This window comes from Athene noctua, chromosome 1, assembly GCF_965140245.1.
Source record: "Athene noctua chromosome 1, bAthNoc1.hap1.1, whole genome shotgun sequence".
Taxonomy (NCBI): domain Eukaryota; kingdom Metazoa; phylum Chordata; class Aves; order Strigiformes; family Strigidae; genus Athene; species Athene noctua.
Genome location: NC_134037.1, coordinates 262,020,793 through 262,047,964, shown reverse-complemented (window position 1 = coordinate 262,047,964; position 27,172 = coordinate 262,020,793). Strand labels below are relative to the sequence as shown.

The 27,172-nt window shown below is 47.8% G+C and overlaps 1 protein-coding gene across 1 annotated transcript; it reads right to left on the bottom strand.

The window, feature by feature from the left end:
- On the bottom strand, positions 1–23,736 carry WNT11 (Wnt family member 11). Its single transcript, XM_074933071.1, has 5 exons — positions 23,645–23,736; positions 14,180–14,415; positions 13,144–13,421; positions 11,427–11,719; positions 1–821 (listed from the first exon to the last, which is right to left on the bottom strand). The coding sequence occupies exons 1-5, from the start codon at positions 23,725–23,727 to the stop codon at positions 647–649; spliced, it is 1,065 nt and encodes a 354-aa protein (XP_074789172.1). The 5' UTR covers positions 23,728–23,736; the 3' UTR covers positions 1–646.
- Positions 23,737–27,172: the final 3,436 nt, after the last annotated feature.

Here is a 27,172-nt window from a genome sequence, read left to right as displayed (position 1 = left end):
TTCCTGAAGCAGTAACTTCAAAATCGCAGACCTGTGTAAAAGAAAAGTCAAAACGAGTTGTTCATTTCAGGGGATTGACCTAAAATCTTTCCACCTTTATCATCCAGAGGATGCTTCCCTGCTAAAAATTAAGTCTTTGGCAACAAAGGCAGTTATTGCTGAAAAGTTGTAGTGTTTTCCCTTCTGGGATGGTCCTAATGCAGACTCAGTACCTGTGCTAGAAGGCATAGGCAGGTGTGAGCCTTAGTTATTTTCAAACAAGAGTTGCTTTTCTTCCCCGGGGAAAGTTTCTACTTTTGTTTCTCAAAATACTCAGGCACTTGATGGCCGGACGTCATTGGCAACCATAGGGAATATTTTGGAAGAAGATACCATCCCAAATGACTTTTTTGTCTTCTCAGAGAGCATTTTATTGGAGAGGGGAAACATTTGTGGGTTTGTTTGGTTTTTTTTTTTTTTTAAGGGTCTTATTTTTACTGGTGTGATTGCGTTTGTTTGTTTGTTTGTTTTTTCCCTCCTACCATCTTTCTTCGAGTCTGTGTCTTTACAAGATAAACGATGTCTAGTCAGGGAAATGTTTTCTCTTCTCTGAATAGTGCTGGGGTGCCGCTGGCGTCTCAGCTCCCGGGTGGAGAGGGGAGGGTTTTCATTTGCACACATATCTCTCGACAGTCCTCTCGCACTTTTTACAGGTTACGTAGCAGCACCAGTGGTACTTGCAGTGGCATCGCTCCACCACTTTGTCCATGTAAGGGTTGTAGCCTCTGCCGCAGCACATCAAGTCGCAGCTGTCGCTCCCGTTGGAGGTCTTGTTACATTGCCTGGAAGAAAGAAAATGACGTGAGCAAGCACAAATCCCTGGGGGGCTTTACCCAACCCCTTGTCCTGTGTTGGTGCTGGAGCCTGACGGCTCTGCAAGGCTCAGCCGTGGCAAGCTCCTGGCAGGGAGAGCACCCAACCAAGCAGCCCTCTACAAGGGCAAGGGAGGCAGGGAGAGCACCCAGGCTGCACTTAACATCACCCGCTCTAGTGCCCAGAGTTGCACTTTCTCTGGCATCCAAAATAACATTAAACTCCTGTTCTGACTCTCAGTTTGGGTTCAGCAGCACCCAGGCTGCCTGTCAGCCAGGACTTAGCTCCCATACAGGCAGACAAGCAAAGCGATCGTGATACCTCCACCAAACCAAAAACTTGTAGTGACTAGCAGTCTGTATTCCCAGGCAGGCTCCAAAGCTGTCTGAAAGGAGCTGGAAGAAGATGATATCCTAAAGAACAAACACCGGTGTTTGCCCAACACTACCTAACCTGAAAAGGATGGAGGAGGAGCCCTGCAGCCACGGAGTATTTGCACAGGCTCTGTGCCAATGATCCCAGGCTGAGAAAGCTCCCGAGCAGGCTGTTACAGCCACTATCCAGCCCTGAACCTACCAGGGAAATCACAACTGATACTAGCAGGGCCAGACTCTGCACTGTCCCCCTCCGAGTGTGTCCCAGCACAGCATGACCAGCCGGGGAGCTGGTCCTACAACACCCCCAGTCCTGACCCAGGAGCAGGCAGCACGGCAGGAGCACAGTGTAGGATGACAAGTCGCCAAATATCACACGGACCTTCACTGCTTGTTTGGTTTCTGCTTTTAATTAAAGCCAGACTCATCGGGATAAGCCGGCCATTGTGTGGGGTTCCCTTGCTTTGTCTGCTTGCAAGTGGCTGGCTTGAGTTTTTCAGAAGTAACTCGTGAACTGGGGAGTCTCTTTCATTGATCCATTGATCATGGATCCACTGCCATTCTCAAAAAACAGCTATCTCCTTCTCCTAAAACACTCCAAATTGGGTCACTGGACATGTGAGCACAACAGATATTGACTTTTGGATGAGAAGAAGCATTTCCTAGAGATGTTGTTTCTCCATGGGCTGTAAAGATGGCCCAGGATGGAAGTGTTCATATTTGGTCAGATGCTTGGCTGGACACTAGTGCTGTCTGACAGTCTCGTTATGCATCCAACACCATGGGGCTGGGAACTCGATGGAGTCTTGAAACTACTGTAAGAAAGGCAGTTTGGAGAGTAGGGGAACTGCCGACATCTCTCCTAAACCTTATTCTGCATGGTTCTTTTGGACAGAAACACTCTAAGGCTGGTTTGGGGCAGGGAAAGGAGAGAGGAGCATGAGTCGGACTCTCGAGCTGAGCACTCCATTAATAGATGAAAACAAATCCATGAGATTTATAGGAATTCCTCATGAGGTAATGCTTTAGGAGAAGTTGCGGGATTAATGAGGTGTTGAGATTTTGTTCTTGTTCTTCCTTTATTTTTTTCTGACTCAGGCGGGCCTCCTGTTTGTTATTTCTGACTCGCATTCCTCTCCAGGTTCAGTGTTTAAAGGCACCCCCCCTACTCCCCCTCATTCGGGAGTGTGTGTAAATATTTATAAACCTTTGAAAGCCTCTACCGAAGCCGAAGTCTGCAACCACACTGAGCGTGTTTGCCTAACGCCGAACCAAAGGCGTTGTTACTGCCCCTGCAAGCCAGGGCCCCTCCGCCTGGAAACCTCTGAATGACTCCTCATAAATGTATTAGTAAATGCATTAAATATTCAGAGCAAAGGTTCAAATATAGGCATGTTGACATTAGAAAAGGGGAGGGTATTTGACAACCTTACTCAGCTTCATCAGTGGATGGAAAGGTTGTTGCCTGGAGGTTCACCTAAGGAGGGTGGGGAGTCTGCAGAAGCATGGTGATGGATGTGCGGTGCATCCGTGCCACCTCGTGCTGAGAGCTCATTAAAATGGCCAAGAAAAGGAATACGGGTCCGCTCTGACTCCACCGTTGAGGACATTGACTCCCCAAACGTACAAAGCACTCGACAGCCAAATTTACCCCATACAAATAGAGAGCAAAACTCTTCTACCTGCTGTATTTGGACGTGGGAATCTCCCTTTCTTTGCACGCACTCCTGTGGTTTGCAAAAAAACAGTGGATCTACTAGGAGATATATCTTTCCATAGCTGTCCCTATCCTGACCAATATGAAATAAAGACAATTTAATATGAAATAAAGACAATAAAATCAAAAATCTTATTAAAAAATCCTCAATCTTCCCTCAGTTTTGGACAAATGAACACGGACATTCTAGATGCATGGGTTAAATAGTTGAAGTTTTTGATCCCATCCTGAACCTAAATGGACTTCCAGAAAACTTCCCTAACAATGCCACTAACCACAGATGTTGTTTTCTGTTTTAAAGCCTAGCCCTGGATGAATTATCTTTATTTTTGTTTAAACCAGCTGCAATAGAGGTAGATTCTCAGCTTTATCTATGCATACAAAAAGCGAGTGGGCAAAAGCAAAGGAGCCCAAAGACCAGAGTTTACCCACAGAAGCTGCCCCTGAGCATCTGCTTTCAGAGCCCGTGGCTGCGATCTCACCAGGCTCCCCGCTGATGGGTTAAGTTCAATCTCATTTGTTTTGGGACTGGTCCAACATGATTCCAGCAACTCAGAGAAATGCCCTCCTCCTGAGCCTCGGAGAGAAAATACGAAGGCAGGCGATTGCATCTTAACACAACACTGTAACCTCTAGAAGCACTTGGAAGACGGGTGAAAAACGATGCTTCAGCCGTAATCCCGGCCAAGGCCCTGGCTCGGGAACAGGCTTTCATATTGTCACAGCGCTTTTTGCTTCTTCATGCAAGAAGGGAGGAGGTCAGCTCTGCTGACTGCACAAATCCCACTCCTATGCCTGTCCAAAACCTCCCCTTTCCAGCCCTCGTTTGCAGGAACACTGCAGTGCACCATACAGCCTCATCATGGGGGTGGCTCCTCGGCAGAGATGGTGAAGGACATCTCAGCACTTCTAAGAGAGGCTAAGCCATCTCACAGATACCTCGGGGGGATTCTAATTTTAAAAGCTATGAGTAGATGTCATGCTTCATTTCATTGTGGATACCAGTTCATTTCTGTCCCATCAGCACCTTTCTAGGATAGATTTTTTTTTTTTTTTTTTTTTTTTGGTTGCCCAGCTGGCATCTGAGAGCCAAACGGAGGCCATCTCTGGACTGTGTCACCCCCAATAACGACAGATGATGACAAGGGTGAGCCATATGTCCACTGGGGCCTCACTCCATCAGTCCTATTGATAAGTGGGAGCTGCTTACGAGCACATAGGAAAAAGTCATTCTGGGTCACAGCAACGGCTTGCTTGGCCCATTACTCTGCAATGGCTGTGGGAAATGCTTTTCAGGGACAAAAACACAAATCTGACCACTTTCTGTAGTCCATCCCCTCATACCCACCAGCACATGGGCTGGTGTATTAGGGATGAGAGAAGGTATATTCCTGCCTAGACATCTTGGTATTCCCCTGTGGGCATGCTGGCCATGGGTTTGCCTCATCCCTTTCAAACCTCAGGGAAACCCTCTGCCTTCATGAACTCCAGAAGCCACAAGTCCCAGTAGACAGTACTGCTGTGTAAAGAAGTAATTTATTTTTTCTCCTTTAAATCAAACTCCTATTCATTTCTTTAGTGCCCCTTGCTCTGGTAATGTCAAGTTGGACAGCAGTATATAAACGAAAGAAAGAGAAAAATAATTCAAATCCCCCAGGAGGTATGTAACACAATGGACATGGCTAAAAATACATCAAAGTGTACAGCTTCATGTAAGATTTTGAGGGCAGAATCTTAACTACTTTTAAATTACTTTCTCATCCACAAGGAACGACTAGAGACTGACACTGAACAACTGTACGAAAGAGAGTTATCAATAGTACATGTCAGCAAGGAGATGTCAAGGGAGATCCTGGAACCAGCCTGTATTTTCATTAATGAGGAGTAGAGAGTAAGCTTAAAAATTTGTGGATAACCCTGAGGCAAAAGGAGCTGAGAACATTTTGTGAGAATAGATTAAAATGCAATGTAAGGAAAATACTTTCAGAAAGATCCAGATAAATATGGGAATGTTCCCAGGGGAATCAGAGAAGCAGTTCAGAAAGTGGGAAAAGATGAAGGAGCTGATTTAGAAATGTTTGTAAGAAGAGGTGCCTTCCCATCTATAAAAGATTATCGTAAAGAGAGAGAAATAGTCTTTATATAAAGAGGAAAGAGGACAAGAAATCATTAGTTTGATTTCAGATTATGATTAGTTTGAATTCAGACTAAGAAAAACACAACATCTTTGTTGGGGACATGGACAGTGGGGCTGAGCCCACCCTCAGCCCGTTCCCCCCGACCCCGAGCTGTGTGGGGCGGTGACATGCTGGAGGGAAGGGATCCATCCCGAGGGACCTGGGCAGGCTGGAGAGGGGGGACCCTCTGAACCTCAGGGAGGGCAACAAGGCCGAGGGCAAGGTCCTGCCCAGGGGTCGGGGCAATCCCAGGCACAAACCCAGGCTGGGCCAGGAGGGGCTGGAGAGCAGCCCCAAGGAGAAGGACTTGGGGGCTGGGGGTGGAAACTGCCTGTGAGGCAGCCCCGTGCGCTGGCAGCCCAGAAAGGCCCCGTGTGCTGGGCTGCACCCAGAGCAGGGGGGGCACAGGGCCAGGGGGGGATTCTCCCCTCTGCTCCGCTCTGGGAGACCCCCCTGCAGGGCTGGGTCCAGCTCGGGGGCACCAACAGCAGAAGGACACGGACCTGCTCCAGCGGGGCCAGAGGAGCCACGGAGATGCTGGGGGGGCTGAAGCCCCCCTGTGAGGACAGGCTGGGAGAGTTGGGGGGTTCAGCTGGAGAAGAGAAGGCTCCGGGGAGACCTTAGAGCGGCCCCCCAGGGCTGAAAGGGGCTGCAGGAACGGGGGGAGGGACTTGTCATCGGGGGGTGTAGGGATAGGACAAGAGGTAATGGCTTTAAACTGTCAGAGGGGAGATTTAGATTAGATATGAGGCAGAAATTGTTCCCTGTGAGGGGGGTGAGGCCCTGGCACAGGCTGCCCAGAGAAGCTGTGGCTGCCCCCTCCCTGGAAGGGTTCAAGGCCAGGTTGGACGGGGCTTTGGGCAACCTGGGCTGGTGGAAGGTGGCCCTGCCATGGGTTTGGAACTACATGATCTCTCAGGTCCCTTCCAACCCAAACCATTCTGTGATTCTATGATAACTCCAAGGATTGCAAAACCCTGGAACAAGTTGTTTAGGGAAACTGTTTTTAAGACCAGATTAGACAAACACCTTCAGCAGCAGCCTAGGTGGTCTCAGTTCAGTCTTGCTCCTAAAAAGATCAGACTCCACGCAAAGTCATTCTCAGCCCAAATATTCCCTAACTTCAATGCTGTTTTGATGCAGAGGGACTAAATACATTTAGGAGAGCTGGCTGTAATTTTTTATCCCTTGAATTCATATCCACTGCAATTTTACTGTGTAAAATTACTTTTTCCACCAATAAATTTATTTTTCACGAATCTGTTCAGGAAACTTTCTGGTCAAAACCAGGTCTCTCTAAGTGGGAAGGATTCAAACTTCCCCAGGGATTAACTGAGAAAAGCTGAAAAAAACACAGCTGGTCCAGCTACCATAATGGGCACCAGTTATAAGCACATTGCCCTGGGAAATTTCCTGACTTTCCTCCTGTTTAAACCTCTGTGACACTTACAGAAGAATTATTTGCTATTTGTTATCCATCATTTGTTGGATCCCATGAAAAAAGGGTGGCACACCTGATAACGATTTGAAAAATTACAAAATCATACATGCCCAAAGTGAAAGTTCGTTGTATTGTTTCTTGTGCCCTCACCTAGTGACAGAAACTTAAACAGCCTGTAAGGAATAATTAAAAAAGAAAAAAATCAAGTACTGTTGTCTACCCATAACTACCACTCTTCCCCATCTAAATATAAGTATTTCTTCTGCTACGAAATTTCATTGCCCACACAATCATGCCATGCAAAGCACGTTTTTGGGGTGGAAGGAAACAAGTGGTATCAAGGGCTACCACTGAACCCTGAAGCCCACTGCATCCTTTCTTTGCAGCGTTTGATCAGCCCTGCTGTTGGCACCAAGATGCCAAAGAGGCAACCACCAGCCACTACGTCTGCAGTCACCACCAAGAGCAGGTGCATGCTCAACTAACATCATGCATGTCCCTACCCAAGGAAACCCACCAGCCTAAGACACCTTGGGAGACACTTAAGACTAATATTTTATGTTGCAGAAAGGAATGAATATGTGAACAAGGAGCAGCCACCAAAGAACGGCCACATTCGTTGCCGAAGTGAGTCAGCGAAGGAGTGGCAGCGGATGAGCCCAGCTTAGCCTCAGCGCAACATTGCAACCCGGTTTCTGCAGCGTAAGAGAGCTTCCCACCTTCAGCAGGGAGGTTCGCTTGGCTCCAAGACTGCTCTGGGAAAGATCAGTAATAAACAGCTCAGTTATCTCTGCATGGCTTCAAGGGCTGGAGGCTTTTGCATGTATGGCAGAAATTCCCTTTCCTTGGATTCCTTCAGGGACCTTAAACAGCCTTTGAAATGTGATACATTGCACCCTGCTGATAAAGAAGGTTAATACTTTTTGCTTCTTTTCTCACAGAAGGGATCTCAATTTTATAATCTGCTACTATTTATGATTTACTCAAAGCTGATATTGAATTTTTCAGGCAGGAGAAACCGAACCACCTTGTTAAAAGATGAGGTATAGGGTGTTTTTGTCCAAGAAAGCTCTGAAACAAGAACACACTTTTTTTTTTTTTTTTTTTTTTTCCCCCGGTAGTTAATTTATTGTATCGAAAGTTGTGCAATCCACTTGCTGCCCCACAGATCAGCTTCTTTAGATTTTTCTCCAGACCATTTTTTATTTATTATTTTGGCTACGAAAGCGTGATGGTGGCATATAAGCACATGGTATTTGGCTGGAGTCAATGAGGGCTGCGGTTGCAGCAAGCCTGTTTGCAGGAGCCTTGGACACCAGTTGCAAAACTCGGCTTCTTAATCAGATTTTGAGCACTTCAAAGAGGCTTCAAATCTCAGGTTGGGGTTCAGCTCCCTGACTTTGAAATCTGGATACACCACAAGCGCTTGGAGGCGTGCAGATTTCCAAACCATTTCTAACTTCACCAAACGAAAAAAAAAAAAGGCCACGGAGTCTTAGAAAACATTTCAGGCCTATTCCGAAGAAGGCTTTGAAATCTTTTCAGGGAAGAGTTCTGAAAGGCTTTTGAGTAACTGGGTGAATGTTTTCGGAGTGGATTTTCACGCGGTTCCACTACAAGGTAATTCAATTCCCTTTCCTGCCTGAAGAACACACAATAACTCCTCATAATGGAAGGGGTAATTAGAGAGATGGAAGCCACCGATTAGATTATCCCTTCCACCCACCTGCCCGTGCAGGGTTGTTCCCTAAAGCATCCACTGAAACCCAATATATCCAAGGTGTTGCAACTCAGCCATCAACCTCTGTCCTGCTTCCAGCGCGCTCTGAGCAAGCACCAGACCTGAGGGAGAGGGAGGGGGGAAAGGACATTTTTTTCTATATGGTGCAGAACTACTAATTTTTTGTAACAAAAATGCAGCAATCTGAATTTTTTATTCCAGTAACAGGAAAATGGGTTGTTAAGGGGGGGTCCCCTCCCTTCTGCATCCCTTTGGAGCCAGAAGGTGGGGCTGGAAAGCTGTGAAGCGACCCAGATCAAGGTCTTCTGGAGTGTGGTGAGAGGGGTCTGCACTGTAACATCCCACAGTCTGATCCCTGCACCCATGTTCATGGCCAGAAAAAAGGCCAAAGAGGGAGTAGGTAGGTGGTGGAAGAAGAGGAGAGAGAAAACTAACTGATGGACCACCACTAAAACCCCATTTTTGATTGTATTTTCTATAAAAGACTTTAAAAATTATCCTAGTAGGAAACAGCAGGATGTCGTCCCCCCCAAATTTTGATGTGCACAAGGATAAAATGTTAAGATGCCTCCAGGACTTGCCATAAAATAAAAACCTGTTTGGGCTATTTCCATGCAAGCATTTTTACATCTTTGCAGAGAAAGCGTGAACCACATTTTTCCCTGCCCCCTCTAACAGCATGACTTTTGTGTTCCTTGTCCCTCATCTCTGTCATTAGGCGCTATCTCTGCAGCCCCACGGCCGGCTGGAACAGAGCCACCACCTTTAAAATACATTTAGTTGTCCTCTCCATGAGAGAAAAATTGAGAAGGGAAAAACGCATCCATGGGAGGAGAAGGATAGGGAAGCTCCCCTACGTTTCCCTGTTCCCCCTGGGAAGAAAAGACTGATCTGCAAGCACGTTGCGTGCATTTTACACTTATATCCTCTGCTAATTTAATGCATAAAAGAGGCTTCTATGGTTTGTGTTACATATGCCAGTTTTGAGACACCAGGCATCTTCTCAAGAGCTGTCAGATGGATTGTGATGAAAATGAGCATAACTACACATGACCTTAAAACTTGGCCTGAGAGACGCCTACAGCTCAACACGGGCCTATCTTGCCCTCCTCCCCTCCCACGGCCATCACCATCTTGCACATCCAAGAATAAGGAGTATTTCTTGACAGGTTCCTTTTGAAAGTCATCCCCTCCGGCCTTAATATCTCAGTCCTCTAAATCCTCACTCAATCTCACTTCCCGTGGACCCTGCCTGGCAGGCTCACAATCATGGCTGTCACCCGGCTCAGGATAAACGGATGCCTGCAATACACATTTCCCTATCCTCAGAAGAAAAAAAAAATTTAAAAATTCAAGACCTTGACATATTTTTCATCCCTAGCTGGGATAAAAAGGCAAAATCTGCTGTAAAATGAAATTAGATGAAGAAGAAGTCACGCCTCCCTCCCCCTTAAAAGGTTTTTAGCTCATGGAAAATGTTTTACTTGGCAAAGCTGTAATGGACTGAGTTTGTTTTTGACACAACCTGTTGATTTCATGCAACTCCTATAAAACTCATTTCCAAATAATCTCCACATTTTTATTTTTTTTTTAAAATTGCAAAACAGAACGGCACAACAAAGAGGTCTTTTTCAAGACGCAAATTTGTCAAAGTCCATACAAATCCACAAAAACATCATTTCCACTCAAATGACATTTTCCCTCAGAAACTAGCTTCAATACGGGATTTTTCCCTACAGTCCTCAGAGACTCATAAACATCTTCACTTGCTAATTACGGCTCCACCACTGGGCTGGTGATGAACGTCAGCCTGGTGTTCCCACCACAAAGCTGCCAGGTAAAGTGCTGTTGTAGAGCAGTCCGACTATTGGTTTTGGAGGATACAAAACTGTAACTGCCACAAAACATCAGAGGACAAAAAGGGCACGCTGGTTTCACTCAACTGTCATCATCTCCCCATAAGCTCCATCAGTCAAATATATTTTAAAATATTGTCTACAGAGTTGCGTTTTCAAACTAAATGTCTGTTGCCAAAGGAGAGCTTCCGAAGTCCCCTGACCAAATATTTCATATGAATCAAAGGTACCCAAAGAGTATCCTTCCTGCATTTGGGTCATCTACATCATTTCCATTACACCAAAACCTTCTCTCAGTTGAACCGAAGTGGTCCAAATACCACTACGTCCAACAAGAGTTAAGATGAAGACACCCCACAAAAGGGCAGGCGCATGGTCCTTGCTACTTGACTGAGTCTCCACCACAAAGTAACACAAAGGGCAAAGAATCATGAGAACTATCTGAAAAAAAGCCAAGCCAGCAGATAGCAACCAACGAGACAGCTTGAAATCCAACCATTGCAGACACCTAAAAAAGATCTGGAAATTCTGCACAATTGTGGAAATACATCATTTTTTGGCTGCCGAAGGGTCATGCTGCCCACCTAGAGATGCTCAGACTGCCGTAAGATGGAATTGGCTTGTCTTGGAGGGAATTAAACAGTTGATGGGAAGAGACAGGGATGTCTGCTGCCTGTGAAAGGGGACAGCACTGTGCCCAGTGGAGGTTGGGTATGACAACCTTGAATCACTAATATTAATGAGATGAAGAAAACCCTCTGCAGAGATATAAGCAATACAAACACACCTGGATTTTTAAAATGCAGTGGAAGAAAAATCCTAAAATTTCACATTTATAGTTTTCAGGGTTTTTTTTAAGGCTGCCTAGGAGCACTGGTCCTAATTGGGTTAACACTTGCCTACTCAGAGGAGCCTTACAGTGGAGTAACAACTCATCACGTCAGCAGTGACTGCAAGAAATGACTTAGAGAGACTCGACACGGTAAAAAAACTGCTTGATCGTTTCAAGTCCCTGCAGAGGTGAGCAGCCTGGGGGATTTCAAAAGGTATCTTGTGCCTGCCTGTATAATGCTAAAGGTGTCTGCAGCCCTGTCTTGGCCACAGCCACGCAGAGGCATGTGCAGACCACACCACACATTAGAGATGTCCTTCACCCGCACGCATGTGCTACCTCCTCCATTATTTGCCTCTTATTCACATGTTTCCTTCCTCCCCTTCCCTCTTTGGGGCACAGAGTGCATTCCAGCACCCACCGCAGAAACCCTCACCTGTCCTGGGTCCCGTGTGACCCCACTTTTTCATTCTTCATGCAGAAATCAGGCGAGCTCTGCAGGTAAATCAGCTCCGTCTCTTTAACCGGCCTGATATCAATATCCTTTGGCACGAGGTATTTGCGTGTGCCCATGGGCCGGTGAACAACCTTGGTGGCTGATAAATACTTGTTTTTGAGGTCCAATGCAATGTCTCGCAGCTCTTGAAGGCCTTTCCAACAGGTCTTGATAGAGCATGACCCAGAAACTCCATGGCACTTACATTTCATTTCAAGAGAGGCTTTCAAGACCTGCAAAAAGGAATGCAGGAGTTAGGAAATGTCCTTCTCTTACCTCCAGACATCCCAAAGCTTGCTAAAGGCACTTTCTTAGCAGGGACTGCTATAGAAAGGGACTGCTGCTCTGATTTCTGCACAGTCACTCTAGAGTAGCTCCTGTGCAAAGGGAATGAGATCCCACAGCTCCTTGGTGATCACTATCAGCCCAGGACTATTTTCACCAAGGCACCTTTGCAGCCAGCAGAGTATTTTGAGTTTTGATCAGACATCTACATTCCTAAGGAGCTGAAAATCAAAGCAATCCATAAATAGATAATTAACATCCATTTCTGTCTCAAGCAGCTTTGGGTAAGAGACATACCAAGGCTCTGATGAATTCAGGGCATTCTCACCCTACCCTTCTGCTGGCCATGGGCCCAAAAAGAGCATTTTACTTTGGATCTGCACTAATTTTTGTAGGACATGTCAGCATGCTGCCAGGAAGGGGTGAATGTACTAGCCATGGCAACACTATGTCCTGAAGAAAAATTCACCCATTGCAATGAAAACAAAACCTCAAGACATTACAAAAAGAAAATAAATTTAAAAAAAAAATCAAACCAACCCAGACAGAGTGGGAACAGTAGAGAAAAACACCCAGGGGAGGCAAGTTCCGCGTGGTTGTGCTCTGCAAAGGTGAGTTCTGCCTGTAGCTACACATTAAGCTGCTGATGAGCTCAACATGCTTCAAGTTTGATTTGCTCCAGCGCTGGAGCACAAGCAGCCCTGGAAGGACCAAGCTGTGTGGTAGGACCAGCCTAGGGAACCTCCGCAGCCCCAGAGATGGGTGCAGGGGTCAGCTTTACAGTCCCCCACCCATTTTTCCAGCTGCACGGAGGGCTGAGATAGGGATTTGCACCTCGGTGCACACCAAGCACTGCACATGGTAAGCATTATCCCTCCGCTGGATGCAAGCTGTTAAAAGCACCTTCTGCCAGATATGGGAATAATCACTAGCGAAGCAGTTTGAAAAGGAAAAATCAGCCCTCCTGGCTGCAGGGATGGCTGGGAGGCAGCTGCTGCTGGATGCGTCTGGCAGATGATAATCCTCCACGCTTACACAGCACTTCGCCTGTGCAACGCCCTTGGCAGAGCACGACAGGACCCATCCCCACCACACCTCCAGGGGTAAGCAAGCCAGAGCCATCCTTGGCTTTCCACGGAAGGATGGCAGTGAGACATCCCACCCACGATTATTTAGGGCTGATAATAGCATTCAGGACCTCCTGAGTCCCAGCACGAGTTATGTAGCCACAGTCTTCAGCAGGCCAAAGTAGTTCAGAGCAATCTAGGAGAAACCTGCTTCTTTCACTAGCTGATAGAGACACTGAACCTCACAGAGCGACCGACCACTACAGATGATTGTACAATTACAATAACTCTCGTGGATTTGTTACCTGTCTCCCTACTTCACTGTTGTGCAGATGCATCAGTTTATTGGCTTGTGATCCTGATTTTTTCATCTTCATGGGAGCATCTGAAAATTTGGACCCCATGATAAGACCATAGTTGAGGTTGTCTGCACATCCTCCCCATCGATACCCAGGTCCAGGTGTCTCACCTGGGATGGGACCACAGGAACAGCCAGGGAGGTCCCCGGTGGTGCAGGCTCTGGCAATGGTGTGGCTAATGGCAGCAGCAGAAAGGGCATACACAAATGCTGACTCCCTTGTGCCTGGAAGAGACAAGAACTCCAGCTCAGCCTCCTGAGAGAGCTAAATGTTCCCCAAAAAGAGACCCACACAACCTGTACCCCACAGAGCAGCAAGCACACCAACTCACTGCAGCTGAGACCTCCCATGGCATCACCAGCTTGGAACACATCTCCTAAGTGAGCTCTTCAACATGAGGAACACCCCAACAGGGCAAAGAGGCACATGGACTTAGGCAACTTGTCCACTGAGGCGTGATCTGCCCTTGGAGCTCATGAAGAAGCCCTTCCATGGACTCTCCTACTCCTTTTGCCCCTGTGCTGGATGCTGCTTGCAGGCAGGTCACAGAGAAGTTGGCATGTATGAAGCTGGGGCAGGTGGTGGGAGGTCATAGAGATGCAGCACGAGCGTACAAGGGAAATCTGAGCCATGAAAGCTGACCGTGCAGCCTCACACGTGACGTGTGCTGCTTGACAAGTCTGCCTGCCCTGACCAGCAGCTCCATGGATGAGAGTAAGTGCGCCACGGCTCCTAATGAGATGAGCAGACCAGATGGGTGGCATGCTTTGTAAGCTGTGAGAGACTAGGTCTTGGACTCAAGAGCTCCTGGGCATGACCGGCACCATAATGATGAACATGGTCTCAAATAACAGGACAACTAGGCCGTGTAGTCCCTCCACATTCCCCCTGGTAGCAAGACCCTTCCCAGCCCCAGCACGCATACACACACCAGCTGACTCTACTCACTCATGTCCCCGGCTGAGCCAGCAGTGGTGTTTACCTCTCTCTAAGTCCAGCAGGTAGTTAGGAGCCAGCTCAATGGAAGAGCAGTTCCATCGCATGTCTGAGAAAGTTTTACGGCAGGTCTTTATCACTTCTCGTGCTGCCTGGATGATGGTCTGCATTAGCTCCAGGTTGCTGCGGCACAGCTGCACCTGGGAAACCACCAAGCCTTCGAGCTGCTTGCAGTGCTGGGTTTGATTCAGGGCCAAAGCCGAAGGAGTCTTAGACAGAGCTCTGAGAAGACAAGCACATACAAAAAGGCATTAAAACCCACCAAAAAAAAAATCTTCAAGTCAATGTTAATTTCTCCACTGCTTTCAGTCCAGTGGATGCTTTGGCCTGTGTTCGTCTGACTTAATTTTGGCTACCTGTAAATAGGTGCTTAGTTTAAGTTGGTGAGAAAGATGGGCAACTATGAAGAGTGATTTATCTCATCTAGGTGTTTAAGGCAGGTGGGAAGAAACACCCTCTAGAAGTGAACATTTCTCTCTATCATCTAAGGGAGCCTGGACAAAGCTCCCGGGGCATGTGCTTAGTTGACTGAACATGTAAATCCTGATGGGAAGGTTTTTTGCTGAAGAACGAAGGGGGTGGACTGTCCAGCAGAGTGAAAAATGACCCATCAGTTCCATGATAACAGAACGCTGGATCTTCCAAGACTGCGGTATTCAGGAAAAAAAAAAAAAAAAAAAAAAAAAAAAAGTGAAGTTGGAGTTATCAGTGTTTTGCATTCAGCATCTGTCTCGCACACTCTCCAAGGATTATGCTAAATGTCATGTAATTAATTATGGAGAAAATCCCCTGCAAGGCCTAGGAAAAAGACACCAAGTTTTTGAAACAGATGCTTTCCCTTGGAGTTACACCAAGGGCCTCCACCAATTCCATCACCGTTGCATATAGATAAGTCTGTTTCCAAAAATGTAGTGCAGGAGCACGATGAGAGTCCGTGCAGAAAGAATACCATGGTCAAAACTGAGAAAGGATCTACAGGCACCAGCATGTAGGTTACCATGGAAGAAACCAGCAACATCCCCAAGACCCTGTTGGTTCTTTTAGTGTGCAATTACCAACATTTCCAGGTAAAAAAAGAAAAGAGCAAATGCTGCTGTGCACTGTACAGGCCTGTGCTCTTCTTCCACAAGCACCCACAGCGATCAGCAGACGCCTGGTGTGTAACTCTCTTTGTATCTTTATGACCTGCTTAGGGTAGTCATAAATGTTATTCATTCCCATAAAACAACTTTCTAGCTGGCTGCATCAGTAACTGGCATCTGATCCTGGCAACACAACTGCCTTAACACATATTTCCTTCTCTCCTTGTTAAATGTGTTGCCTTTCAGTTTCATCCTAAGCCATTTTGGTTAGTTTGGCTTATTAGCAGACACATTTCTGGGTGCATTTCACTTTATTACTGTAACATCCACGTCCTTCAGAAGTTAAATGAGATGGAAACGGAGCTAAAATTGAGCCCTAACCAAGATTGAGGGCATTAGCTCTGATCTCCAGTTTTCAGGAAAACACATCGATGTTCCACCAGCTTCCTCAAGGTTGGCTTGAACCAGCTGCTGTGTATGTTGGAGCTCTCTCTGGGCTGAGCGTAACTGCTAACCCCAACTGCTTTTCCAGCAGGGAAAAGCTACGATCCTTGCTAGGGCTGAGTATGTCTGCACTGACAAATTCCCAGGCGGCTGGAGTTTGGCATTTCTGGCACTAGATAATCTGTGGCAAACTTGGAAGGGAAACCACCACTCTGCTAGCTATGTAAACATATACATCATACATATATTTAAAGAAGTCCATTAAATACACAGCGAGCAGAAGTTTTGGCCAGTGAATTTCAAGGGATAGGAAAAAGTGGAGTATTTAATTGTCAGAAATTCTGCCCTGTAGTTCATCTCTGTCCCTTGCACACTGTTACTCATCCAACTCTCTGTGTCTGGAGAGGGGCAACTCCAAAAGGCAACTTATCTTGCCTTAGAAGTGAACCAGTGCTGGACCAGAGCTGGTGGAGACAAACCCTGATGGTGATATTCTGGGTGCTCAGGTATCTCAGATATCTCATGTCCTTGAAGGTAGAGGCATGAGGCTTTGAACAACATGAATGCCACCTGACTGCAAACCTCTACAGTGTGTACCTCATGGTAGTCCTTCAGGGCCCTTCTGGAAAGAAAAAAGTCATGTCTAGGGAGTAATTATCCCGATGTGCTGTTGAGATCTACAGTAGGGTGACATCATGCCCTAGAAGTGCTCATTTTCTGCACTGCCCATAGAGGGAACCCAGGCACCGAGCTCAGATGCAGACACCTGGACTGTGTAAGCACAGAGCCAGGTGAGATGTGTCCAACCTCAACTTGGCATCAGAAACCTGTGAAAACTTCTCCCAGAAAGCCTATCAGCAACTCTCAGGAATGGGCTGAAATGCAAATCAGGCAAGAGGCCAAAGCAGCTCGTCACTAATAGAGTAAAAATGATAAATAGTCCAGTATGGTATGTCCCAGCAGCAAAATAAGCAGACAGAGTGAGGCAGATGAAACGAGAGAGCTTCACAGCCTGAGCTTCAGGCGGAGAAGGAATGCTCCAGGTCTCTATGAGATGCTGTACTATGGGCCACCAGCTCAATTTCCTAATCAGGGACGTCAAGTGACACTTAAGAGGCCTTGGGATGTTTCACCTGGCCCTCCTGAAGGATGCATGAATCTCCTGGGTTCTGCACCGTGTTTTCTAATCTTGCATAGAGGTCTTCAACATCTTTAAAGGACCTGGAAGCCTACGTTGAGGCACCTGCATCTCACTATTATAGGCAAGTCAGGCACAGCAGAAATAACCACTTAAAAGTTGGGATGAGAGCTGGATTCAGAATGAAACTCATCTCTATTGTGAAAAAAAAAAAAAGGGAATGTGATACAACGCGATCATATTATTAAAGATGGCCTCAAATGATCACCGTTAGAGAAGCAGATTTATAATGCAACAAGGAAGAAATTCACTTCATGAAAGAGGGGAAAAATATCTGCCAGACAGTCAAGAGAGGAAGGACCATGGCCCCATTGGGGACAACTCAGTAAATGGCAGCAATGGCTGTTTCTTGTCGAATGAGCCGAGCTCCAGGGAGCCCGCCAAGAATAAAAATGCAAGACGCGGGAAGGTGTTTTCTGAACATCTCCCAGGCCTGAACTTCATGCCTTTGCTTGTGAGAACCTATAATTGGAAACATCTCCAAGCGTCGGGAGGAAAAAGTAAAGGGTAATGGGGATGGAAAAGAAAACTCACAGTTACTGGAGTCGCTTGCCATGACCAAAAAGTGCATTTATAAATCACAGATCAGGAATGTGAGAGGCTTATTAGGTCATCTAGTCCATGCCCTGACAGCCCAGGTTTGCTCTGTCCGACATTCAGAAATGTCTTCTCCACCCCTTGTCACTTTAAACCCTCCTTGTCAAAAGGCACCGACCCTCCCTGATCCCCAAACTCTGGCAGCACCAGGGAGGGATGCCCGCCACCTGCAGAGGACATTGTTGGGGAGTAAAGTCCTTCTGTGGGGCAGCGGAAAGGAAATCACCTTCCCCCAGAAAAGTCTCGTCCATGGTGGTATTTGGTGGTGGGTCTCTATCCCATCTCCACCCAGTCTCTGTTGACCACCAGCACTGGGAAGGAAACTGGAGCCAAAGGGGCACAGCCAGTCTGAATAAGGCAGTCCTCAAGGGCATAGTTAGCAAAACAGCCTTTAGTCCTCAAACTGGGAAAAAAAATCCCTGATAAATGTATTTCCTTGGACTCAAACCCTTCATCTTAGAAGCAGAATGTGGGGATTTTACCTGCTGCCACCCTAAAAATGCTGCTTTTCACTCTTCCCTCCTGCTAACATCGCGCTCTCCTCCCTTGACTCTCCTGCCCCATCCTTCATTTTCCAGAAAGTTGAGGACAACTGAGGGGCAGTTGTTTCTTTTTTTTTTTCTTTTTAACATACATATTTGACCCATCCCTTTAAATAAACAGGCCCCAAACCAAACATGCCCTGCTTTATATATAGCATAGCAAGGCTTTCAGTTGAAGTTATGGATACTGACAGAAAACCATAAACGTAATTACAGAGGAAATATGATGCATGGATGGATCATGGCTTTCGTTTACTCTTTTAATTATCTCAGGCAGTTAATAAATTCATTTGAAAACATGAATGCTCTACAGTGTTAGGTCCTTTGAGAGGGATGGGCCCGTTCCTGCAGATCTGGGCTTCATGAGACTATTCATAGGAGCAGCAGCTTGGGAGAAGCACCTTCAGATCTGAGCGGATATCAGTGAAAAAACCACACATTATTTGGTTTGGAAGGACCAGTGTGAGTAGGTCACTGCTCCCAGTCAAGCCAAAGGGAGAAAAACTCCTTGAATTGAGCAGTGAAGCATTGGTGCCCTTTAAAACACCCTTAAAGCGTGGAAGGATCTCCTCTCTTTCTGATGTGGGCTCTCTCTGGAGGGCATGTCCCCATCCTCCCATGTGTGATGCGGCCCAAGGAGGTCTCACAGAGGGGCTGTTGATGAAACCATGACCTTCTGCTCCAAACTGATCATTGTGCTTGCTCTCTGTGAAGGCACTGTCTTTTTTTACGCCTATTCTTAAACCCCTTAATCTTGCAGGGATTTAGGTGAAACAAAAATATTTAGACAAAATTACACAGCTGTGGGGAGTGAAGTGTGTGGTAAACTTTAATAGAGACACAGATTGGGGCTTTTTTTGGTATTTGATCTCACTGAAGGCTTTTAATGTGCAGGAACCTAATTTTCTCAGGTTTTCAACTGGAAAAGGCTTGCAGGACTGTTACAATAACCTTGTCCAAGCTTCTGGTAGTCAGACAGCCCCTACCCCTGCCCGCCTTCCCTGCATCAGTCCTGGTATGGGGACCACAAGTGCTGGGAAAGCCACCACGTCCCCTGGTAAATGCTTCCATTGGTTCTGTGAAACCTTTTCAAACAGAGAAGCAGGATTTATATAGTAAAAAAGAAAAAAAAAAAAAAAAAAACACAACCAAAAACAAAAACCAAAACCTGAAAACCAAACCCCGAAATAAAGAGGAGGAAGAGGGAGAGGAGTGGGGGGAAAAAAAAACCTAACCCTGAAGTAAAAGCTTAAAATAAGAGCTGCTTTCAGATATGGTGCCAAATCCAGCGCTGGCAGTAGTGGGCACAAGGCCATTGACTTCCAGCCCAAGCTCGACTGAAGTCGATGCCAGCGGCGAGTTGGCTCACCGAGCGCCGAGGAAGGCCATGGAGCTTTGTCAAGTTTTCCCGAGCTGCCTACGGAGTGAAGAGCAAACTTCAAAGCCGTTGTCCCCCCCTCTTCCTTGCCCCCAGCCCACTCCCCTCCCACCGTCCCCATCCTGCAGTCCTTTCACGGCAGCTCATCTAGCAGCCCCCTTGCCAGGCAGACGGTCTCCTCACAGGCGCCCGTGCCCCGATGTCCCAGCTCCACCCCCCCGGTCGAAGGAGAGAAGCAGGCGCTGCTGCTGCTGCTGCTGGGAAGCACAAAATCTTTCCATTTTCTCCCCTGCTTTCTGCTGGCTGCAGAAAGGCTGCGGTGCTGCTCGAGGTTGGTGAGCTGGGGGACACCCTGGGTTCACCCAAACGCATGGCTAAGCCACCTTTTGCTCTTGAAGGGCTGTGATTTAGCCGTGGGAATGGTGCAGCAAAGCTGACCTTGTAGCTGGGAATGGTGCTTGGCTAGGGATGGCTCCACAGGGCATGGGGCATGTCCAGGCCACCACAACAGGTACAGGCAGGGGCTTCCCACAGTGACCAAGTTCCACCCAAAAATGACAGGATCCCTAATGCCACCACTGGCTGTCATAGGCTGATCCTGCAAGCCATGAAAAAAAAACCCTTCAACACCTCCTGCATTTGGCATTTTTACAACCGCTCTTGCGTTGAAGGTGATCCTCAGTACAGAGGAACAGTCCAACCTGGGTCTTGGCACCTGGGTAGAGGAGATGCCAACCCCTGGGGAGGCAGAAGTGCCTCGAAAGCCACTCTGTGCCCGGACATCCTAACATCTGCAGACCTCTGTGGTGTGCACATCTGGCTGCAGCTCCCTCTAGTGCTCATCTGTTTTTCTGCTCTACCCGAACAAGTTGCTCCAGCAACCTGCTTGTCCAAACCCGAACACTCCTAGGAAAGCCAAAGGGGGTGCAAAAGGAGATGGGTAAAGCAACAGAGTTTCTACAAGCCATGGCTGCCTTGCCTCCCCAGCCACTGTGATGCAAAACAAGCACTGAGGACCACTAAGCGATGCAACATCCTGCTCTAAGGATGGGAAAGTGTTTGCAAAAAGCAGCGTGTAAAAATAAAGACCCCGGGGTTCACATGCATTGAACGGAAACGTTGCCTCTCCACCACAGCCCTGATCCTGCAAAGATCTGTCCGTACCCTGAATTTACACCCAAGAAGCTCCCTGGAGCTCGGATGGAAGAGGCCAAAATATGAAGTTTTTCCCGCAGCAAGAGCAGGTTGATGAGATGCTGGCCGTCCACGCACCGCACTGGATGCTCGGCGGTGCTCACCTCCACGGCCGGGAAGGGCACGGTGCCGATTTACAACAGCTGGGGATCTGGACCACAGAACTCATAAAAATAAGCCAAATAAAATAAAACAAATAGCTCCCTTTTACCTTCTTCCCACTTTTACTAATTTACAGGGGATATTTGTGTTACGGGGAGGTCCTAAACGGCTGAAGAGTGTGTTTTTCTTCTCCCCCTCCCCCTGCAATTACATCATGCGCTGAATCAAAATTGAATTTCCTATCACCTTTCATATCAGTCACTCCCTCTTCCCCAGGCTGGCAAAACCCACCTCCTTATCTTCCCCCCTCCCCTCCCAAATCCTCTTTGAAGCTTGCCTCTGGCACCATGCCTACAACAACGGCACAGCGGGCAGACCGCTGAGACAAGCCCACGACTGAAAACATCTCGTAGCACTTTCCTCCCTTTTCATCCCTTCCTTTTTTTTTTTTTTTTTTCTCTCTCTCTCTCTTCATGAGGACAAGAGGGAAGGGGCAGGGTTTGGTTGTACAGCTCCCAGCACATGAGTCCAAGGCTGGGATTGCAGCTCTGAGGTATTACTCGGTATTCGGTAGCATCGATCTCTGTTCACCAAGAGTTTACTCTTGTGATTTCTAAGGATGGTCCCCTAGCCCCAGGGATGGTCCTCTAGCCCCAGGGATGGTCCCCGAGCTCCAAGGTTGGCAGCACTGTTGCAGCAGGGAAAAGAGAGTGATGGGGAAGGCGGAGAAAAACAAGGGTGGGGAAGGTAGGAAAACAGCAAATGAAAATAAAACAAAAAACCCCATAATTTTGTGAAATCCCAGCTGGCAGCATCCCAGTTGTGAAGTACCCTGGGACAGGGAGGGCAGGTCTCCGCCAGGTTTTAAACAGGTGTGAGGGGAGCCCTGGCGGCACATCTGGATGCAGTTCATGCTTCAAATGCCACTTTAATCCCAGCTTTCATCTTCCCCACTTGCTTTTCGATAGGGGGGATGTGTCTGCTGGGAAAGGGAGGAGTGGCAACTGCATCGTCTTTCCTCCAACTGCTTCTCCCCCCCACCCCATCCCCAAAAGAAAACCTCCCAGCTTAACCACTCACCAGCCAAAAGGCTTCTTTTGCCAGCAAAACTATTAGGGACCTAGCCCCGCCTTCCAGCCTTTTTTTCATGTCTGTGGCTTGTCACCGCACTATCGGGTTCCATCTGAAGCTCATCTTGCCCCTGCCCTTTGGAGAAACCCAGGCCCTTTGCTTGGGATTTGGGACCTTGCTTAAGTGGGGGCCTAATGCCAAGCATATAAGTAAGCCCCTCCACTCAGTTATGGGTCTGCATGTAAGTGCCCTGCTGAATCAGGGTGCCACAAAACAGTTTCATTTCTGTGCTGCATGGAAAGAAAAGTTGCAAATGAGTGCAGGCCCTGCCAGCCCATGGAAATGTTGCTAAATGCCCTGCAGAGGGGAGATGCCAGCCCCATGCAAGATGCCGGGTATACGCAGAGCTGAGAGGCCAAACGTTTGAGGAAAGTGGCAGAAATAAATAGCTGGGCTATGTAATTTAGCTGTGGTGACTGCTACAAGGTGTAAAGCCACACTGGTGAAGAGCTAATCGGGTCCTGACTCTCCTCTGCTTCCATGGTGGTCCTTAGAGTACGGAGAGAGCAAATGAACGATGCCCAAAGTGGGTGACTTTTCCTCCCACCTGACCATGTGCATTTAAACACTCTGTGGAGGGGTTCACCCTGCCTCTCTTTATGCAAAAAGTGGATGTGAGGTCTCAGCCAGCTCCCTACAGCCCATGACATCTCCAGAGGACATCTCTTGACATTTGTGTTGGACATCTCTTTGGAGATGGTGAACCTCCTCCATCTGGAAAGTCCTCTTTCCCATGACTGCATGCAGGGCAGTGAAAACACTGGCTCCAACAAGACATCTGACTTGAAGATGTCCAAATTTACGAGATCCTTTATAAAAGGCGGCAGGGGAGAACCTCAAGTGACAATGATTGGGACAGTGGAATGGAAATTAGACATAGCACAGAGGGAGGAACAAAAAGCGAACCTCTTGTCTCAATTCCCCCACCTAACTCCAAGATCCTCACCTGGACTCACTATATCCTACACAGACTCTTCCTGGCACTGCATTTTATTGTGCCTTTTCTTTTATGGAAGATGGTCATTTGAGGCTAGCTCACATTCCCTTATTTATTTTGTGCACAGCTTCAAACCCGAGTAGAAAAGACAGATCACTCATCAAGGACATGAAACCAGATGGCTGTTAGAGGGGCTTGTTTGTTTATTTTGCAGTAAGCAACTAATTGATTGCTTGCTTAAGCAAAGAAATGAGATAGTGATGTTTTCACTTTGTTTGCAGTGACATTACCTCCGAGGAAACTCAATCCAGACTTGACCACACTCCCTGGTATTTCCTCACCCTCCTCCTCCCCCCCACTTCTTTTTTAACACCCTTCATGAAATCCAAAGGTTAAAAGGTCCACCAAAAAAACATGTTATCTGTCAAGCATCCCCTGTGGTTGGAGATTGGCGGCATTATCTTAGCTGCTGTCCCTACTGCTCTCATCTACTACCCAGCACGACCAGTGGTCCCGGTGGGAGAGTTTCCCAGCGTGGCAGGAGCTAACGCTAGAAACTTCATTAAGTGGCTCATGTGAGCATTCAAGTGTGTGCCTTTCCTTTATCAATGAGAAGAAGAAAAAGCGAGCCTAAATCATGCATATTTTGGAAAGAAGATGGAGACGTATTGTTAGCACAAGCCCCTAGTACACACACTCGAAATCAATGAATGCCTGGAGAAATGCAGCGCTTGCTGCTCTTTAAACGGCTTTACAGCGTGCCTCAAATAGCAGTCGCAAAAACGGGTAAGAGACCAGCAATACCACAAAGACTTTAAAAATGCAGAGAGATAGCCAGGTACTTACATCCATTTTATCCCATAGCAAAGCCCCGTCTGCAGAATCAAAGACAGAAAACCAGCTAAGAAAAATCGCGGACTCGGCTTCATTTTCTCCACCGTTCCCCACTTGCCGAAGGAAATCAGCTTCTCCAAAGTAAAAAAAAAAAAAAAAAAAAAAAGTTTTCCTAATTTTCTGCACAATGTATTTCCCTTCAGTTTGGGTGTTGCTCCTCCTTGGAGATGAACAACCTGAAAGGAGAGGAGAGAGCACGAGCTATGGTTAACTCTGAAGTTCAGCGAGTCGTCACGAGAGAGATCTATTATCCAAATTGCAAAGGAGTGGTTTATGAATCACGAAAAAGTTTGAATTATCCCTTCTCAGTCCCCTCCCTCGTCAAGCCTTGATACAACCTTTCGAGTCAACAGACAGACAAACCGTATGGCTTGAATTACACCCTGAGTTATGGTCTGATTGTGTGTTTCCATTTAACCCTGCACATGGCAAGACTTCATTCGCCGCTTCACTTTTTTTGCCCCCCCCTCTTCTCCAAAAGGTTTGTGTAACTGCTCGGGAAGAAGGAAAAAAAGAAAAAAAAAAAAAGATAAATCTTTAGACGAGCCCAAATCTTCAGCTATTCATCTCTCCCTTCTTTCTGTCCAGATTTCTTTTTCTTTTTTTTTTTTTCCTCTTTTTCTGCAGAGAAGACAAATTATAAAAACTGCATTTCCCGACTTCACACAGGTGCCCGTGCCCTGCAGATGTTTCGGTCTGATCTGTTACAACAAATGTGTTTTGCTCTTTCCCTTCTGCTTTCCTTCTCACCTCATTAACTCTGCCTCTCACTTCTTCCAAGTCCTCGGGCACCTGGAGCTCACAGAAAGGGCTGCAACTTTGTAAACATAAAATCCCATTTCTGTCTCTGGGGAGCAGCCAGGAGGAGACAAAAGCTCTCAAGGATCTCCCCCCCACCCCATCCCGCCTCCTTTTTTTTGTTTTGTTTTTGTTTTTCCCTTCTTCAGTCCAAACAAATAAACAAACCAGGTGCAGGACTTAAATTCTTAGAGGGGTCCTCTCTGTCTCCGGGGCACGGCTTGCTTATTTTAGCAGCAGTATTAATAGCAGTAAATGGGTTTCCCTTCAGTTATTCACTTCAGACACCGCTCGGGGCTGCTTTTTGTGGTCTTTGCAGTGGTTTCCCACCCCATGAGAAAGCCAATAATAAAATAAACAGAAAAACCTGCCCACCACATTGTGCCATTGTGAGGGGCTCTGTGTTTCTGGAGTCTCACAGCCCGTCGCACGGCAGGCTGGCATCCCCGAGCCCTAAACTGCACATCCATCCCCCCACGGCACCCCTTTGAAGGGATTTGGGATGGGACCAGAACCGGCTGGAGCAGCCGGCATCACTTTGGGGAACCCTTTACCCTGGGAAAAGCACACCCTGCCTGACCCCCAGCTCTGGATTTGTCCCAGGTGCTGCTTTCTGCCTCAATACCCCCATTTGGGGAGCAATTGGGTGGGGAAGGAATATTTCTGGGTGTTTTCTCTGCCATCTGCAGCATAATTTTCCATTCAGGCTGCTTTTTGGCTATCCCAACGCCAGTGCCTAGTGTAAAGGGTTACTAGAGAAGTGCTGTTATTATAAAGGGTTTTAATAACCTCTAGGGGCGAGTTCCCGGCTCCCTTGAAGTCCGAGACAAAACTCCGACTGACTACAAGGGAGGCAGGATTTCATGGCCACAGGTTGTTTTTCTTTAATGCCCACGTGGATTTGGGTTTGATGTGTCCCTTGAAGGCAGCGTTCCCACGAGCATCCAGGAGTACTTCTCGTTTCAGGGTATTTCTGTATCTTTTCATCTTTAGAAGGTCTTTGCTTCCCCCCCCCCCCCTCCATGAGCACACTGGAAACCTTCAACCCTTAATCCTGCCCATGCCTTTTAGTGTCCATTTAGATATTTCAGACCCTTATCTCCCTCCCGTGACTTGCTGAACACCACGAGAGTCGGGTGTTAAATGTCTCAGATGGTCTAATACCCTCTCGCTAACCCTGACCAGCCATCATCCTCTGCTTTGCCCCTTGCCTTGAAAAAGTCACATTTTGATTTGCCTCCCGCTTCCAGGGAGGAAGAGAAACGATCTACCCCCTGCCATCTCCCTCCCAAGAGCTGCAAACCTGGCCTGCAATCACACCCCTGTTATTTGGGGAGGTAATAACGCCTTTTTCCACTCAATCCAGCACAGGTTACGTTTGCAAGAGGAATTTGCAAGGGGAGGGGAAGGAGGGAGACTCTTTGGGGCAGACGTGATGTTTACAGCTCTGGAGAGCTCTGGGTCACTGATCAAACCAGCAGCAAGTGGCCTGTGGACTCCTAAAAAAAAAAAACGGAGCCGTTTTTAACTCAAAGCTCCCTTTTCTCTTCACCCTGCGGCTGTTTGCAGCCAGCCACACTCTTGCACGCAGAAAACGCGCCCATCCAACACCTCCGAGAGTCCAGTCCCGGGGATGGGAATAGGCAATACGAAGTAGATATGAACATGTGAGTATTCATCTCACATTTTCACAATTTTCCCACCCAAGAAGGAAAACCATCCACCTGAGCCCGGCCAGCCTGCAGCTCTCGGCGGGAGCACAGTCGCCTGGTTTAGGGGTAGTGCATCCCAAATGACCTGCGGTGAGGATGGGGAGCGGGAATAGGGAATGGGGGGAGCGATGCCTGAACCCCCCAGGTCTCTCTCTTTCAATGCAGCCTCTCCTCTCCACCTCTCAGGTCTCTCCTCTCCCTTCCAGCCCTCTGCATCATCTCCCTTCTCCACTGCCGCCCCTGGGTGTCCCCCCACTACCCTGCAGCGTCCCGGGCTCTTCTCTCCATTGCAGCTCCTGCATCTCCCTTCATGCTCGCAGCCCTGAGTCTCCCCTCTCCCTTGCAGCCCCCGGATCTTGGGTGCCCCTATACCCTTCTGCATTTTCCCTCTCTCCCTTTTAGCCCCCGGGTCTCCCCTCTCACTTCAGCCTCTGCAGCCTCCAGTCTCCCTTGCAGCTCTGGGGTCTCCCCTGCAGCACATCAGTGTCAGGTCTCTCTACACCCTCTGGGTCTCCTTCTCTCTTGCAGCCTTCGAGTCTCCCTTCTCCCTGGCAGCTTGCAAGTCTACCCTCTCTCCTGCACCCCACCAGGTCTCAGGTCTCCCTGCATCCTCCTCCTCTCTTCTGCAGCCACCAAGCCTCTCCCTGCATCCCCCCGGGTCTCCCCTCTCTCCCTGCATCTCCCCCGTGTTTCCCTTCTCTTCCTTACAGCCTCCAAGCCTCCTCTCTCCCTACATCCCCCCTGGGTCTCCCCTCTCTCCCCAGCAGCCTCCAAACCTCCTCTTTTCGCACATCCCGCTCCCCCGGGTCTCCCCTCTCTCCCTGTATCCCCCTGCATCTCCCCGGGTCTCCTCTGCCTGCATCCCCCCGGGTCTCCCCTCTCTCCCTGCAGCCCCTCGTGTTTCCCCTCTCTTCCTTACAGCCTCCAAGCCTCCTCTCTCCCTACATTCCCCCTCCGCCCCGGGTCTCCC